The following is a 19,174-nucleotide window of genomic DNA, read 5'->3' as shown; positions in this document are numbered from 1 at the left end:
TGGTCTTGTGTTATATGTGTAGCAAGCTTCGCTGTTTCATGACAACATTTTGTGTTTAATTAGCTATATTGTTAGATCAGCAATTATGGAATACACTTGGTATTACTTAGATAGTTATGATGATCCCATTGGGATCTTTTGTTTGTTTGTTTGTTTCCTTTAAAATGTATAGCAATTTAATTAGTAGAAAAAGATATTTTATAGCAACATGTCTGGCTTTGTGTTCCACAGTTAATTTGTTTCCTTTCTATTCTTCTTAACGAATAGAATATAAATGTGTTCCTTTAGGACTTGATTAGAAAGACATATAATTTCACTTAGCATTTAGAGGTAGAGGTTGCTGACCCCTGTGTAGTTAAGGAGCTCAGAAACCCTCTTGAACTAGTTACTATGTTTAAAGATTTTTTTAATCTATTTTGTGAACTCACTTCATTGCAGTTAAATCTGTTTCCCTCCCCACCACAAAGGCACGTCAGTTTAAAATAAACAGAATCCTTTTTCTAACCTATGGGAAGCCTGACTGAGGAGAGTGAGTCAAGAAGCCCCTCCCTCCCCCCTGCAAAAACTATGTTGGCACAAGTGGGTGTTCTGTATTTATACTGTATTAATGTTTTCATTAGATTTGTTCTCTTCCCCTTTCTCTGTCTCCATTCATTTTTTTATGCTATCCAGTCTCTGCTCCATTTGTCACCCAATTTTCACATTGGATTTTTACCCTTTATCCTATTTCTGCTTCTGTTTTTTCATTCTCCTTCTTAGAAGACACCCACAAAGTTATTCAAATTCTGATTTAATTTTTAAACCCTTGATGTTTGTGTGTTTAAAACTAGGGGAAATGACTTTGCCTCATCCCTAGTTCAAGTAAAAATATACATTGCAATTGCATTTACATAGATGATCAAGTCAAGCATGTCAGTCTAAGTGTCTTAACCATTCAATAGCTGAGGAAAGGGCATTATGCAAATCCATGAGGAACCAGCAGCCCTTGCTGATAACTGCAGTCTGCAAATTTGTGGCCTACATCTTTTAACTGGCCACAGCAGCAGAAGGGGGATTCACAAAGGCCGCGCTGATAGTCATTAGTAGCACTTCTCTGGCTATGCCAAAAGAAGGACAGGAGACATTTGACATGGGTTTAATCAGGCTGCCAGTTTATCATTACATGTCTGGGACTACCCAGCAGATAGTGTACGGTGCCGGTAACCTCATGTTTATTCCATAATTACCTGGAGGGGTTTTACCATCTCCCCCTCTTTTTCCATTCAGGTCCCTCTAACAAATCCATTGCTGGAAACTTACCATCCACCCTCACTCGTAGGAGGGTTAAGGTGGGCTATAAGAATGGGGGGTTGGTTCCCTGCCGTACCAATCATAGGAGCCCCAACCGCCCCCCCATTCGTTCCTTTCATGAACACCTCTTTTCAAGTCCTTTTCCAAGCCATTTATCCAGTCACTGTATACCTTTCCTATGGAGTACCTACACTGGACATCCACCCTACACTTAAATAATGAGTTGCGACATATGACCTACCGCCCATCATGCCATGCATGAACAGAGCCCTTCCTGAAACCCGCTGTGGGGAAGGCGAGAAAAACCCAAACTGCATCCAGTGGTGGTAAGGGAAAAATTCCTTCCCAGCCCTACTAAAAATGGGATGGCTAGCGTAATGGCCCTAGCAGGTGTTGACCAAACCTGGTATTTTACCACCCAAAAGGGAGGGAGGGTGGGTCCTGCTTCAGCCTTGGTCTCTGTAAAAAGGAAGGCTTTAGACGCTGACCTGCCCCTTTTAAGCCCTGCATTCCCAAGGGATATCCGTGACCAAGCTGACCCTTTTTTGCAGCAGTTTTCATCTTCCCTACCACCACCAGCCATAAAGCACTGTTCCCTTCTCTCGGCCAGCCAGTCAAACACTGCCCCCACTGCTTAAAAGTGCAGGACGGTCAATCTGATCATGTCACATCTGAAGCAATTGAGCTTTAACTAATTAAAAATAAATCTGCCTCAGTAAATTGCTTATTTCAGAAGTAGCTATTTAATATAATTGCTTTGTGCAAGGACCACACATATCAACATGTTTATATCAGTAGATTCTATCAGATTATGGAATAAAAGGTACGGGTTTAATACATCATGGCTGTGGTGGCACCTTCCTAGGAATTGTGTGTGTGTGTGTGGGGGGGGAAATTGAGGCGCGCGCTCTCTCTCTCTCTTTCTTCTCTGTATGTGCTTGTAGCCTTGTCGGTCCCAGGATACTAGAGAGACTTTACCCATCATGTCCCCCGGTGGTAAATAGTCTATAGTTCTAATACTGTTCAGAAAACCAACACTAGAATTGCATTTTAGTGACCATGTTAGTCTTTGAGGCTGATAGTTGCCAGGACTCCTGGATTCTTATCCCAGCTCTATCAGTGCTGTACTGTGGGATATTAGCCAAATAACTTTGTAACTGTAACTGTTGGAGTGTTGTGAGGATTAATTAATTAATTAACTGACTTCTTAAACTGAAGGGTACTATAAGAAGTGCAAATTGTTATTTATCCATGGATTATGTACGGCCTTCAGTCTGTGTGCACATGTTTTCATTTATATGTGTACACACATACAGGATTAAATATGCAGTTAAAGTATATGTCCTTAAATATTTTACTTCCAAGTTTGTAATTCACTCAGTGTAAATCGATATAGATAACTAAAGATTTCCTTCAGAATAGCGAAGAGTTAATAAGCATTTATTGGCTAAAGCAATAAATTTAAAGCATATTTACTCTAATGAAAATATATTGGTGTTTGTACTAAGCATGTCATTAGTAATTTTCACCTAATGGTTAATAATCACTCTGAGTGCTCAGAAATCATTCTGGGATAAAGTATTTTGTCATGAAAATATTTTAAAATGGGGATTTATCATAAAAATGTTGTAGTGTTACATATGGTTTTTATATTTTTGTCTCAGGTGCTTTAAGAAATCATTTCCTTAATGCTTCATTCCTTTGGAGACTTTTCTGAAAAATGATTCATTTGTATATAATTTGTTCATTATGATTTAATCTGCATAGATCTAGTAATATGTCATTGTGTGGTCTTACCTCATTACTAGTTTACCTTTTCCACATCTCTCCCCAGATTTCCTGGTCTCCTCTATGCTAGTACTGAGAAATATTACAATAAATGTATTGTGGAGTATTATACTGAAAATGCAGTGTATGTTTGTATTTATTACATTCTTTGTGCAAAACTTTTGTTGTCTTGTTACCTCAGTAGGGTGGTGGTGGTGTGTGCAATGCCTCCCCAACCACGTGAGAGGAGACCCTTTGTTTGTGGGAACTTAAGGAGGTGGAGTGCCAATATTTTTATACAGAGTAATCAAAAATATATATATTTAAAAGTGGGAGGTACCAACCAATTAGTGCCCTTTATTTTGGTGCCTCCCTCCTTAGAAGATTGTCTCTACTATTACCACAGAAGCATGAGCTAGGTAATTTCTCATTGATAGAGAGAAATCTTGCCTTCAGTTTATTTCACTGAAGAGAAAAATGTAATTTAGGAACATTAGGGTCAATACAAACCATATATATAAAAAAACTACGAATTACAGTTTTATAGCCACTAGGTAATGTGTTTCAAGGATTGGATTCCTCGTGATATACTAGAATAATTTCTGAATTAGTAAATGCGTCAGTGTGGAAGGAAAAAAAAAAGCTTGATGTCTGCCCTTTGCCCCAAAATTCACTTGTATGAAGGAGTCTGTTTGATCCCTCTTCCGCTCCATTGCCTGCATTTTTAATTAAAAATACCCATCATAGTCATGGTCTTCTATACTGTACACTCAAAGAGAAGCTTCCAAACAAGCATTTTCATAGTCCAATTCTGGTTTTAAAAAAAGAGGGTGGTGGTACACACTTACTTGAATGTATTGAGCTAAGCCTTTTATTTTGCTCACAATATTTTTCTTTCTTAATTGACAAAAAAAAAAAGGCTAAGGAATTTAAACTGATTTTTAGCACATTGCTAATGTGACAGAGCAGATTGGGAGCAATAATTAATTTTTAAAACATGCCACAGTTGGTGTGAGGTTTACCCTTCCAAATACATATTTATTTTGTGATATTTTTATTATAAATATAAAAGCTTTGTAGTCAAATTTATTTGTAGACTGAAATAGCTCCCATGAATTTCAAGATCGGTTTTTAATAACACTATAATAGGTATCATTCTCTATATAGTATAAAAGTATCTATAGTATCTATATAGTATTTCAGCTAACTAAATGTACAGTAGAACCTCAGAGTTACAAACACCAGAGTTATGAACTGACCAGTCATCCACACACCTCTTTTGGAACCGGAATTATGGAGTCAGGGCGCAGCAGAGAAAGAAAATAAATAAATAAATTTAACTGTAAAAAAGCAAATATAGTATAGTACTGTGTTAAATTTAAACTATTAAAAAAATAGAAAGTTTAAAAGAAAGATTTGATAAGGTAAGGAAACCGTATTTGTGCTTTTTTCAATTAAATTAAGGTGGTTAAAAGCAGCATTTTTCTTCTGCATAGTAAAGTTTCAAAGTTGTATTAAGTCATCACTCAGCTGTAAACGTTTGAAAGAACAACCAAAATGTTTTGTTTAGAGTTACGAACAACCCCCCATTCCCGAGGCATTTGTAACTCTGAGGTTCTACTGTAGCCAAGTTTGTTACACTTGGAGTAATTATATATAATTAGTTATTTCAGTCTAAGTAAAGATCCACTATGGTTCAGGAATACTTGTTATTTCATATGACACAGCTATTTTAGAGGGTATATTATTTTCAAAATCATGCATGGAAATTTAGCTTCATGACTCCTATTAATGTTAGTAAGAGCTATGCAGCTAATTAATCTATTTTGAGTTTTTCTATAGCACGTACCATGAAAGCATGAAAGTGCTGATACTTGATGTGTTAAAAGAAAGCAAAAACATACATACCTGTATACCCTCCATCAAGGGGGTGATGGAATCCCTCCTAGACCTTGATTGTGATCAATGTATTCCCTGTAGCATGATGTTTAATTATCTTTCTTGTTGCTTATATGACAAATGTTATTGTTGATCATGAACTTATCCAGCCCTTTATCTGGCAGGATTTAAAATAATAAAAAAAAGCAGGCACTTATCTGGATAACAAGAATATTCAAACTTACAATAGTACAAAAAACTAAAATAAAGTTTTGGAAGGAATATCATGTCTTTTGTGGAGCAAAATGTCTGGATTGAACCCATATTATGTGTTGCATTTTTTGAGTAGGAATAAAGAAACAGTGGCTACATTGAGTAAAAGCTTCTCCATTATTGAGGCATTACTCGCAAGGAAGCCCAAAACAGGGAATTTTTAATGTTGTCATTAGGAGAAAAACATTTTACATTTTTTCTCCTTTTAATTATGGTGGCATTTGAGAAGATACTATATACTGGGAGGTTTCAGAGTAGCAGCCGTGTTAGTCTGTATCCGCAAAAAGAAGAACAGGAGGACTTGTGGCACCTTAGAGACTAACAAATTTATTAGAGCATAAGCTTTCGTGGACTACAGCCCACTTCTTCGGATGCATATAGAATGGAACATATATTGAGGAGATATATATACACACATACAGAGAGCATAAACAGGTGGGAGTTGTCTTACCACCTCTGAGAGGCCAATTTAATTAATTGGCCTCTCAGAGGTGGTAAGACAACTCCCACCTGTTTATGCTCTCTGTATGTGTGTATATATATCTCCTCAATATATGTTCCATTCTATATGCATCCGAAGAAGTGGGCTGTAGTCCACGAAAGCTTATGCTCTAATAAATTTGTTAGTCTCTAAGGTGCCACAAGTCCTCCTGTTCTTCTATATACTGGGAGTATGGATTGAAATTAATTGTTTTAAAAGGAAATCTTGTGATTATGTCCCAATTACAGTACAACACCTAATACATGCTAGGTAAATAAAAACCATCTCTAGTTTTTTAATCCCTTATTTTAACTATTCTCCAGAATACCATTTTAATTTCAGTTGTTTATAATCAAGGATTATTACTGCATCCCTTGGGGGCGGTGGGGAGGGAACCTTTCAGTTTTATATGTAGGACCAGATTTGAAAAGAGCTCAGCTCTTCTGCATTGAAATAAGCAGCCATATTTTCAAAACAGGTTTCAAAGTAGCAGCTGTGTTAGTCTGTATCCGCAAAAAGAACAGGAGTACTTGTGGCACCTTAGAGACTAACAAATTTATTTCAGCATAAGCTTTCAGATGCATCTGAAGAAGTGAGCTGTAGCCCACGAAAGCTTGTGCTGAAATCAATTTGTTAGTCTCTAAGGTGCCACAAGTACTCCTGTTCTATTTTCAAAACAGTTTAGCACACTGGATGTTGAGTCCTTAAAAATCTTGCAGTAAGTGTCATAATGGGAGCTGCTGAATGCTAAATACTTGTGAAAATCTGGCCCTTACTTGCACTTCAATGACAGATGAGCTCATCTGAAAATCAGGCTTGAATTGCTGGTGCTGAGCACTTGAAATATCTGGTCTTAAACTCTTTTAAGAATCTGACTCAGTGTCTTTTTATGTCAATGAAGCACCATCGTACATGGTGACAATGAGTTATCCAACTCACTAATAATTGTTTTTAATCATTCTGGAAGAACCACTGGGATATAAAGATATTAGTTCATGCCAACAGTGTACTTATTGTTTTCTCCTTTTTTCAGCGTCTTGTTGAAGCTGCCGAGGATGCTCACTTGAAACATGAATTTGATGCTGATTTACAGGTAATTAGAAATTGGACATTTAAAAAAAAACATTTATCATCAGAACATCTAAAGGCTTATAGAATAGCTTTGTGTTATTACTCCAAGGACTGCTGTGGAAAGCCAAGCACGTGAGTAATAGAGGGATGCTTATTACAGAAAATGGAATTAAGGGAGATTGGCTCAGTATTTTGACAAGTTATGCACTCAGTGTTTGCATGTTGGGAGACTTAGAAGGTGGATTTTACTCCTTTAGAGATTTCATTTAAATTCCCTCCATGACTATTTAGGTCAAGAATTTTTAACACAGTAATTAGCAGCATATAGCATAGTTGCAGTGTACTGGGAAGGAATTGCTCTTTGGAGAGTTGAATTTTCAAATGGGGTGGAAACCCAGAGTGATGGGATTAGAGTGACATTGGACTGTGGAAATGGTTTGTGTTTGGACCCATAGCTAGTGCAGACAAGGCTTTTATACACAGAGGCTTTAGTGCTGCACCATCATTGTATAAAAATGGTGCCTTTTTCTGTGTACTGGTGTCAAAATACAAGGGAAGGGAGAAAACAAGAACAATTAGGAAACAAGATAAAAAAAAGATTGAAAAAGCTTTAAGAAAATAAGGCAAAGCATATAAGAATACAAATTCATCAGACAATAAAATAATTGAAGCTAACTTAATAATAAAATATATATGTATTGTACTTCAATATTTAAATTAATAAATATCTTCCTGGCTGTAATGCATTTCTATTCATTGGTCCACTGAATGCCGTATTCGGCAAAGGTATTATTTAGTTTGGCTCTCGCCATGTAGATTGTCTTCTAAAATTTTCTATGGATGTCCATCAAGAATCTACAAAAAGAACAGGAGTACTTGTGGCACCTTATGCTCAAATATATTTGTTAGTCTCTTAAGGTGCCACAAGTACTCCTGTTCTTTTTGCGGATACAGACTAACGCAGCTGCTACTCTGAAACCCATCAAGAATCTGTCTATCTTAAGGTTGAGCAGTAAACATTAAGGAAAATAGGTTTAAGGAAAAGGGAAGAAGAGTACACTTAGAATCTGTCTCAATAGGTTTTGTTTTCAGAACTTGCCATGGTTACTTTATAGTCATAACAAAGTACCTTTTCATAATAAAATTCTGGTGTGGAATAACTGATTCCCTGTGAAAATAAATCTGTTATAGGAAGAGAATACCAAGAGTGACCTCTTCAGAGTTAAGGATAAGAAAGTTTTGAAATTAACATAAAATGTTGACATTAGAAGTAGTGATTCTTCATAATTTTTTAGTGTTATATCTATCTGGATTCAAACGGCTCAGAACTCTACTGCACTCCAGCCTTTGGAAGGCCTACTGCATTTCATTTTCTGAACTTCACACCTGGAAGAAATTGAATCTATTGTCTAAATAAATCAGGAGCACATTTCTGGAAGACTGTTTTAAATGTATACAGTAAATGCCTCTTCACTGAGGATGGTTCTCACTTTGACAAAGTCCTTCATTTGTTGAGGCTTTGAAGATATAAACACTTTTAGGAAGCCAGTTAAAAGCCATTTGTGTCAGCAGCATTAACAGGACCATCAAATCTGTGTGTACAGCTCCTGTTGTTTATTACTGCCATGGTCCATTAAAGCTAATCAATTGTTAATCTTGGTTTTGGTGACCCCTCTGCAACCCTGCAACTCTGCAACCCTGCAATTTCTGGGAGATTGTTGTTGTTTATCAAAATCTCAGACCACCATCTGCTCAATATAAAAATAACGACCAGAATGATTTGGCAGTGTTCATTCAAGTTGAAGGGGATAGAAATCTTGCTGCAATTTTGCTGCAGAAGAGGAATTTGCAAAGCTTCTTATGCCTTGCCCTAAGTGTGGGAGACAGTGTGAAAGAAGTTTAAATTAGCGGTATGCTACACAACACGAGTCTAAGCTCTTTGTCTGATCCCCACTGCTCTTGAAAATGCAAAAGCAGATAAAGAAACTGTTTTTGTACTTTTTATTCATCCAGAATCATTGTCTGTGGTTTGATGAGCGTATGGACAATCTTCTATCACTACATAAAAATGATGTAAAGGAAAAATAAAATTATATTAATATTTTTATTGTCTGTGGGAAAATACCAAGTTAAGAAAATCACAGCTGGAAGAGTTCATTTTTTATGTCTTTGGAATTCTCTTTGGTAATGCTGAAATTCTATCCTTCTGTTGGGTCAAATTCAGTTCCTTATGGGTTTTATTCTTAATAGCTTTATTGGTATTATCCTTAGTGATCTTATAAAAATTCTAATCAATATACTATAGTGCATTATAATGATCTAAGCATTCAGATGTTTATCTCTGACACTGAATCTGTCGAAGTTAACAACAAAAACATCTTCAGTATGAGACATAAATAAAACTGTCCATTATTTGAAAGAAATAAATCAAACTGGGTGATATGATTGTCTAACTCACCAGCATCAAATACTGCATGTTTGATTAATGGCAGAGCTCTACCTCAGGCATATCTGAATTTAAAGCTTTAACTGTCTGCATTTGGCCTTGAGAAGTTCTTTGTTTCTACAGGAATGTGAACTAAGAGCTGAAGTTGTAGCAAGTTGGGGGTAGATGAACTTCTAAACATCTGGATTTCAAGTTCTAAGCCAAAACAATACTTTTCCCACTAGTGTATAGGATTTCAAAGTTATGCTTATAGTATGGTATCAAGGAGTGTTTGTCAAGTTTGCTTACATCTGAAGAAATAGTTCACAGATTTCACACAACAGGAATATTTATGTAAATATTAATCCACATTCTTACTGTTAAGTGTAGTTGCTTTATGACAATACTTCTATAGACTTATGAGTTTGCTCATCTCTGGATGACTTATAAAGTAGGGGTAAGTATTTTTATTTATTGAACACTGACAGTGTGCTTGCCTCTGTATAAAACAACTTAAAATGGCAGAGAAAGCAATATAGAGACAGACTCCTCTGCATTGCCACAGGGAGGTTATCCTAGAATGCTGAGGCTTTTAAGTAGTTGTGAAACAGCCCTCTAACTTACCTGCAGGAGACTGAGGCTGGGTCTACACTACCCGCCTGAATCGGCGGGTAGAAATCGACCTCTCGGGGATCGATTTATCACGTCCCATCGGGACGCGACAATCGATCCCCGAATCGACGCTCTTACTCCACCAGCGGAGGTGGGAGTAAGCGCCGTCAACAGGAAGCCGCAGAGGTCAATTTTGCCGCCGTCCCTATAGCGGGGTAAGTCGGCTGCGATACTTCGAATTCAGCTACGCTATTCACGTAGCTGAATTTGCGTATCTTAAATCGACCCCCCCCTGTAGTGTAGATGTAGCCTTAGTACTTCTAAGGAGAGAAGGGAAGAAGAGAGGATACTAGTTCACTCATCATAAGGAGATAATCTGTTGCAAAGGAATTGTAAATAACCGTATAACAAAATCATTCCTCTTGGTTGAAGTCCAACATTCTAATTAAATTGCTTAGTACTCGTGCTTGGAGTATAAATTTCTTAAAATGCAGAACTCCTGGGAAAGAATGATTGAAGCACCATTCTGGATTCTGCTGGTTGAAGCCTTAGCACAGGGCCCCAAGCCGGGGAACGTCTGCCCAACTGGGGTCCCTCAACGGAGAGTGGGGAAGGCCTGGCTGGGATTCATTTTCCCTAGGAGTGCAAACTTTTCTACTCAGCCTACTTTGCACAGATCCTCCCACCATTCTGCCCCATAATAATCTCTCCAAACCTTTGGAAAATGGTCAGTTTTTATAATTTAAAACCACCTAAAATCGACTTCTAAAATCTAACTTATGGCTCTATGTAATTACTACTGCAGTTGCATACAAATGATGGGCCACTTCAAAGATTTAGTGATGTGATTAGCGGGTGCTTATCCAAACCACTCACTCAGCTGACAAAACTGTCTGCATCACAGTATTATATTGCAGCCACCATTTTAGTATGTGAGCACTTTCTCATGAGATTTATAGTACACTCTGATTTTCTTTGTATCTGAACAGTGTGAGCTCGAAAGCTTGTCTCTTTCACCAACAGAAGTTGGTCCGATAAAAAATATTACCTCACCCACCTTGTCACTCTCTTATTCAGTAGCTGGCAGATATGTAATATCCTGTATTTTTAATAAACTCTTAAATACTTGTTGTGAACTCCTACATTCTATGCTCAGAAAAAAATAGGGTGATAGGCTGAAGCTTTTCTAAGTCAGTGTTACATGGTTAGGGTACTTTTTACATTGTGACAAATTCTTAACCCTTGAAAGTTTGCAATATGTGATACATCCTTGGGTAAGAGGAATGGTGTTACTACTCCTGTTTGACTGGGAATTGGGTGCCTAACAGCCCTTTGCGTCTTTGGAATGCTCTATCCCTCATATGGGCACATATTTGAGGGTTTCCCAATTCTATAAATAAGTGAGCTACTTAAATTATTTCTCATTTTTACACATTCTGCCACCATGTGAACAACCATATAAGATAGAACTTCCACAGATGCTGTACAAAGGTGTAGTTGGAAATCAAAAATGGCAAGAAATGATTGGGAGAATAGGAGGAATTTGGCCCAGTGTGCAATTTCCTCCTGTTTTGCAATATGAGGTCCTAGTATTGCTGCCATTGAAGTTGATGGGCATTTTGCTATTGACTCCAGTGGAAGCTGCTGGCTCTTAGCATCTTTGAAAATCAAGCCACTAAATGCGGGGCGTGAGTGTGGATGCTTGTCCATGAGAACCTGGACTGATACCACCGAATGCATTTCCCATCGCTCCCTGGCATTTTTTTGTTTTAAATAGTCAAAATGGAATTTTCTACTATTTAACCCTCATTAGAGAACAAAATTAATGTTCGTGTTTGGTTAACTGATGTCTGTGTATATTTAAAAAATAAATAACTAATTTATTATTAGAACTTCTTTGCTACACTAGTGTCCAGTGACCACAGCTGAGATTGGGGCCCTGTTGGGCCCTACCTTGTAGTACTGTACAAATACAGAGTAAGAGACAGTTCCTACCCCAAGGAGCTTACAGTCTAAATAGGCAAAAGGGATAGAGCATTGGAGCAGAGTGAACAAAGTGATGATTTCCAAGAATCGTGTTAATTCCTCAATTTAAAAAAAAATGAGATTTTGTTAGGAGGGGATCAGCTACATGGAAAGATAAAGGAAGGATAAGATGTAGAGAGGCTGGGGGTGGGAGGAGAGGAAGGAATGGAGTAGGGAGGACACACAAGTGAGGCCTGGTCTGCACCTAAAATTTAGGTCAGCCTCTTGCTGTCACTCAGGGGTGTGAAAAGTTCACACTCCTGAGAGATGTAGTTAAGTTGATCTAAGCCTGATATAGACACTACTAGGTAAATGGAAGAACTCTTCTGTTGACCTAGTTACAGAGTCTTGAGGTTGTAGATTAACTACAGTGATGGCAAAACCCATTCTGTCGCTGTATCAGGTGTCTAAACTATGGCGCTGCAGTACCATAGCTGTGCTGTTGTAATGTCTGTAATGTAGACAAGCCCTGGGAATGAAGTGATTGTGTGGGAGTGGCCAGAAGAGGTTTTGAGTAAACAGCCTTTCAGACTGATGATGTTACCAGTGTCCAAAGGTTCTGCAGGTCCCTGCAGCATCTGCTTCCGCTGGCTTGATTCTCTGGCTGTCTCTACCTGGAGTTTTTCTTTCCTGAGCATGGATTGCTGAGGGAAGGGATGGTACTGCGTAGCCCCGATAACAAATTAATAATGATATTTTTATTGATGCATTTATGTTGCAATTTTTAGGTATTTAATTAACATTTAATGTAATAGACTGTAGAAACTTAGATAAGTTACTGGAAAATAATAGGATGAAAGATAATTGGGGATCGCTACAGTACACCATCTTGTTAAATACTTATTCAAACTATGTGCATTATTTTAATATTAGTGTACTTGGAAAAGTCTATTCACACATTCATTATCTCAGTAATTTTGAAATGATGCATTTAGTGACTAGATTTTATAATCCATTAGTGTTAATATTTTATTAGATGTCAGTAATAAACCCATAACATTAAAGTCTGATCTTGAGAAGTCCTGATCATCACAATTCTCACAGGCGCTGCAAATGCTCACCATCTCGCAGGATAAAGCATTTAAATGCCTTCCTGAAAAAGTGGTTCTTAAAAGAGCAAAGCGGGTTCCGGTGTTTATTGTATCTCATTGATTCCTTATCAAATGTGCTTATTCTAAAAATCAAAAAGATATTTTTCTAAATGCCAGCCCTCCAAATCCAACGCCGGTGAAAAGATTCTGCAGGCCAAATTTCTATCAGCTACATCTGTATTGCACTGTTAACCTCCAGTGGGGTTCACTTGTGTTCAGATTATACCTTCAGTTATATAGTGTGGCTGCAGAAGTATTACCCTGGCCTGCAGAATTTTTATTATTGGTAGAGGATTGTAGAAAAAATCCAGGATGGGCTAGCAGAGCTTATCTAAATATTGAGCAAAATTGATAAGGAATCAGTGAGACACAATAAATGTAGAACCCCACAATGTCACTTTTTTAAAAAGCCACCTGCACTTTAAGGATGGTGATGATAGAGGAGAAGTGACAAAGGCTGCATTTCTATTTCCATGTGCATAAGGCACACCCGCTCTGCTATCTTAAATCAGTGGTCTCCAAAGTGAGGTGTGCAAGAGGATCCTTGGGGGTGCGCGGCAGGAGGAGCTTTTTTTTTTTTTGCTTCGGCTGTTCAGGTGGGCAAAAATGGTAGAGCCGGCTCAGCAGGGGGTGCGTGCTCAATTTTTTTTTACTGATAGGGATGCGCTATCAAAAAAGTTTGGAGACCACTGTCTTAAATGATCACGTTAGGCAAAATATTATTCTGTTTTAATTGTTTTCGTTAAACTGTTTCACAAACCTGCCTTACTCGTAACAAAAGATCGAATTTTGCAGTCCTTAATTTAGTAAAACCCCTATTGACTTCAAGCTCAGGGCTTCCTAGTTTGACTCACAATTGCTTTTATATTAGAGCTGCAGCAAACTGACATTCGGATTTAAGCTCTAAAGAACAAACCTTTCAATCATGTAGCTTATTCGCTGTTTCCTCTTTGCTTCTTGGGGCTGTAAGGAGGAATGAGAAAAAATAAATGGCCGTTGAGCTATCAAGGAAGCAGTGAATTTCAAACTGCTACTAGTTGAGAATTCTCCAGAGTTGCTCAACACATAAATAACCTTCAGAGTGAGATCCCTACATCACATTCACAGTGCATGCCTGAGAGGGCTTATGTATCAGAGAGAGCATGCAGAGAGATGGGACCATGGAACAATTTTGGATGCTTTTCCAAGATTTTATATCTGATTTTTATGTCTGCAGCAGCTGACTACAAAAAGAGATTTGTACGGGGCAAACATAAATAAAGCACAATTAGTTATTTCCTAGGAAAAATTACTTTGTTCTCCATTGGCTTTTCAGCTGCTATATTTTTTTAAAGCAAGCTTGATCATCAGAGTTTCCTCTCCTCTCCTCTGTTAAATTTGTATTCCTTTGAGTTTCTAACAACACTCAATTTCAGGAATACAAACAAACAACTTTAATCCAAAGCATCATACAAGAGTGATTTTATTTATATTAACATTCATATTAATCATTTCCCTTTCACAAAATGTGGGTTTAACTTTATAGAGAGATACAGCAATGCAGATATTTCAACTCATTGTCTGACAGCCAGGGATGCGGTGCAGTATTTTTCAGAAACGCAGCAACAGATTCTCTGCCATTATGTTCTTTGTTCTTGACTTCCATGCAGTTTTGCTCTTTATGAGAGAGACATCCAGGGAGCAGTACTTTCTGCACTTTGGGTTCAAGTGCTGTCCCATCAACACAGGGCTACAACTACAATGTACTGCCAGAAATAGTTTGCTTCTCTTTTGAAAAAGGGTAGGATGAACTCACTGCTAGCATGTGTAATATATTCTGTATCCTCTGCCAGCTCTGGGGCTGGATACACTCCCTACACAGGTTTCAGAGTAGCAGCCGTGTTAGTCTGTATCCGCAAAAAGAAGAACAGGAGTACTTGTGGCACCTTAGAGACTAACAAATTTATTAGAGCATAAGCTCCCTACACAATAGGCCATGTCTTCTTGGAACTATAGAATGCTTACAGGATACCCCCCCTAGTGTTTCTATGAGCACCAGTGGGCAGTTTCTGGTGCCTGCACAGAATCAGGCCCAGGATACAGCATCCACCCTGCTTCTTGCATTGTGGAGCGGGACTTCATATGCGCCTTCCTTTAACACATAGTGCAGTATCTAATCATGTATGTAGGGGTTGAACTCGATAACTACGATAGATACCACAAATGATGGTTTGGTGTTCAGTAATTCTCTAACTTATCATTGATATATAATAGAGGATGTCTTCCATTATCTTTCGATTTTTGTTCCTTTGCTGTGTCCCTCATTGTGTGTGCTGGCCACACCTCTTAAGGGCCTGTCTTTTGTATTTTTGTCTTGGAGGGTTGCCTTGGGAAGTTTTGTATTATTGCCAACCCTAAACATTAAAATGTCATGAGTCAGTCCCAAAAACATCATGAGATTTAAAATAAAATATTATATATTTGCCTTCTGGCATTTGAATCTCTAGGATGCATTCAGGTCACATTTTCATGCTGTTTCTCCACAGCCATAAGGATGAGAAATTTACTTTTTAAACACACACATGCTGAGATTTTCATGTGTTCACATTACTCCAGCAGATAGTGCTATTAGTAAAACGCCAATTGTTGTTATTAGACTCTTGATAAAATCGTGAGAGTTGGCAACATTGAATCCTCTTTTGAAAGATGCCTTGAGAAACTATATAATTTATTACCGGTCCGATGAACACTTTGCCAGCTGGTTCATATACGTTTGTTGAGATACCAGGATAATGCTGTCCATAACAGGACTGCTGCTTACTGTGAGCACCCCCTCCTGGCTGCAGGTCCCTTTGCAGGCATCCTGTCCCTGTTAGCCCAGTTTTGCAGGCCTCTTAAGAGCTCAGAGGTTTTCTCTGGTTAACAGACTAGTCCCAGGCAGGGGGACTAATACCAGAACTGGTTTAAAACAACCCAGATTCCCAAACTAAAGTCTATTCTAACAACACAAAGAAAAAGTCCATACTTAGCTCTGGCGTTTTCTCTCACCCCAAGGCTCTTCTTCTATCCCAGTCTGATCTCCCAGCCAGTCCTCCCAGCTGTCCCTTGCTGGGTCTTTGATGTCCAGTCCCTGGGTTTCCAGCCCCTCCCAGGAGCCGTGAACTCACTGGGCTTTACCTTGAAAGTTCCCTGGTGTCATGGTATTGTCTCCATGCAGCATCCACCAGCTTGGCTGGAGCTACCTGGGTTCTCCCACTTCCATAGGGAATTGTCTAATTCCCCTCAGGTGGACCTCATTCCATAATCAGGGTTGGTTTAGCCTCAGGCTCTGGAGTCCATGGGGCAAGCCACCGTATTCCACTGTACAAGAAGGAACTACTTCAGAGATGGGCAAACTATGGCTCCTGGCCCGGGAGGCTACCCCCCCGCCCCTTCCTCTGCTGTCCCCTCTCCCCTGCAGCCTGAGCTCGCCTCACCGCCAGTGCAATGCTCTGGGCGGCGGGGCTGTGAGCTCCTGGGGCAGCGCAGCTGCAGAGCCGTGGCCTGACCCAGTGCTCTGTGCTGCGCAGTGGCGTGGCTGGCTTCAGCCGGGCGGCGCGGCTGTAGCGCTGCCAGCCACCAGTGCTCCAGGCAGCACGGTAAGGGGGCAGGGAGGAGGGGGGTTGGATAGAGGGCAGGGGAGTTTGGGGTGGTGGTCAGAGGGCGGGGAACATGGGGTCAGAGGTCCTGGGGGGCAGTCAGGAAGGAGAGGGGGGGTTGGATGGGGCGGTAGGGGGCAGTCAGGGGCAGAGATTGTGGGGGCAGTCGGGACAGGGAGCGGGTGGGGGACAGAGATTGTGGGGGCAGTCGGGACAGGGAGCGGGTGGTAGGAGTCCCAGGGGACTGTCAGGGAGCAAGAAGTGGGTGGGGAGGTTGTATAGGAGGTGTTGGCCAGGCCACGCCTGGCTATTTGGGGAGGCACAGCCTCCCGTAACCAGCCCTCCATACAGTTTTGGAAACATGATGTGGCCCTCAGGCCAAAAAGTTTGCCCGCCCCAGAACTACTTAAATCTAGTTGAAAGGACCACTTTTTCATCAACAGTACTAAAATAGGCATCATTATCAAGTTTGCTTTAACAAGATAATTGCAAAAAGCAACAGAGGGTCCTGTGGCACCTTTAAGACTAACAGAAGTATTGGGAGCGTAAGCTTTCGTGGGTAAGAACCTCACTTCTTCAGATGCAAGATAATTGCAGTGCTGTTAAAGTGCATCCCCAATATAATGATATGACCAGTGCTAAAGTGAGGTTGAAATGTCTCCTACCGGATTGAGAGTTACACATGCGTCTGACAAAGTGAGTATTCACCCATGAAAGCTTATGCTTCAATACATCTGTTAGTCTATAAGGTGCCACAGGACTCTTTGTTGCTTTTTAGTAATGACTCACATGATCTTAGATTGCAGACTTCAAAACTCATGAAATTTCTTTTATTCAAAATGGCCAGTTACTTCCAACAGTGCAGAATACCCTCAGCCAAGATGGACACCATTCCTTACAATCTCTGTATATGGAAATGTGTGTCCCTTGTAGGGTTGCCAGGTGTCTGGTTTTTGACCAGAACACCCAGTCGAAAAGGGGCTCTGGTGCCTCTGGACAACCTGCTGACTGGGCTGTTAACAGTCCGCTCAGCGGCACAGGGGGGCTAAGGCAGGCTCCCTGTGGCTCCCGTAAGCAGTGGCATGCCCCCCTCTGGCTCCTATGCATAGGGGCAGCCAGGGGGCTCTGTGCACTGCTCCCACCCCAAGCGCCAGCTTTGCAGCTCCCATTGGGTGGGAACCGTGGCCAATGGGAGCTGCGGGACAGGCAGCCGGAGCTCTCACATCCGCCCCACACCCAAACCTCCTGCCCCAGTCCTGATCCACCCTCCAAACCCCCAGTCCCAGCTCGGAGCACCCTTCTACACCCCAAACCCTTCAGCCCCACCCCAGAGCCTACACCTGCCTGCATCCCAACTCCCTACGCCAGTCCGGAGCCCCCTCCTGCAGCCCAAACTCCTCATTCCCAGCTCCACCCTCGAGCTTGCACCCCAACCCCCTGAATATCGGTTGGTTGAAAGGAGCTATTGTGGATAGGCCACAATAGGTATGGATTCAGAGGAATGGGGGGGGGGGGGGGCGCAGGAAGAAGGCTGAAGAAGCAGCAGAAAGAAAGTAGCTAAAGAATTTGTAAAGGCACAGATGTTGTTTTCCAAGGGCATTGACACTTCTCCGAAAGTTCCTTAATAAAGCTTTACTTTTGCTGATCATTCAGTGTGGCTAAAATGGATAAACCATTTTGAGCTGCTCTGTGTTGCGTGAGGACTTGTCAGTAAGAGGTGAGCACCAAATAAATTCCCTCAAGCACATCACTGGAGATGAGCAGATGACAAACTAATGGCATGAGGTTTGACTCCAAATCAGAAGACTGTATATGAAACCGTGAACGAAACTCCCTGACATACGTTTAATTAGGAAACCCCAGAGAGATTAACAATGGACAACCTACAAATGCAAGCTTAAAAGAAATGCAATTTAAAAAAACAAAAATAAAAAAGCACCACACCTAAAAAGAAACACAGAGTCTTAGCAACCCTGAGAGAAAAAAATGGGTTTAGGAAACAAAGAAGAAACTGTGGGTGGAAGATGTGATAAAGCACTGCAGCATTCCTGGGAAATGTACCAAGCTTGAAAATGTCATATATGTCAGAAAAAGTAATTGTGCTGATTTTCAAAGCAAGTAGAGGTGAAACACACTGAAAAAGAACTAGAGAAGATGTCCACGATAGATGTGGTTACAGGACAACCAATTTGTGATCATAGCAGTGCTGTGATTGACAATATTAAAGAATCAGAGAGAGAAAGGAGGGAATGATCCTTGGTGAAATGGCCACACAAGATCCTGTTATAAAGCTACCGGTGTCAGATCTTGGGAATATTGAAAATGGAAAACAATACTCAGGGAAAGAGATCCACAAGTAAAACAGCTCAGGAAAAGCGGAACACCTTAGCTGTGGAAAGCCTTTTCTAACTATATTTGGCTGTCTGTCTTCAGAAAACCCTCATCTGTCCTTCAGTAATTTGATCCCACCCAGAGAGTCATGTGTCCTTTGCTTGACCAACGACAGCAGCTCTACACAGAATATTGTGTGATTTCATATTGGGAGCCAGAATTACAGATCAGACACTTTCAGACATGCCCTTTTATCCCCTTCAAGATCACTCTGAATATTTCCATGAAACTATTCTCCTTGGCTTCAGTGATG

At 40.1% G+C, this 19,174-nt stretch overlaps 1 protein-coding gene across 12 annotated transcripts in view; it reads left to right on the top strand.

Moving 5' to 3' along the window:
* The window catches only part of CACNA2D3 (calcium voltage-gated channel auxiliary subunit alpha2delta 3), a 740,859-nt gene that overhangs the window by 248,177 nt on the left and 473,508 nt on the right, over positions 1–19,174 (top strand). For all 12 annotated transcript variants that reach the window (XR_010589061.1, XR_010589062.1, XR_010589060.1 and 9 more), the window contains exon 4: positions 6,723–6,782. Coding sequence is in view for 9 of the 12 variants with exons in the window: in XM_065551026.1 (XP_065407098.1) it covers positions 6,723–6,782 (60 nt within the window). In the remaining 3 variants the exon portion in view is untranslated. The remainder of the gene's footprint in view (positions 1–6,722; positions 6,783–19,174) is intronic.

This window comes from Chrysemys picta, chromosome 7 (assembly GCF_011386835.1).
Source record: "Chrysemys picta bellii isolate R12L10 chromosome 7, ASM1138683v2, whole genome shotgun sequence".
Lineage (NCBI taxonomy): Eukaryota > Metazoa > Chordata > Testudines > Emydidae > Chrysemys > Chrysemys picta.
Note: the sequence above shows the minus strand (reverse complement) of the source record. Positions and strands in the feature narration are given on the sequence as shown.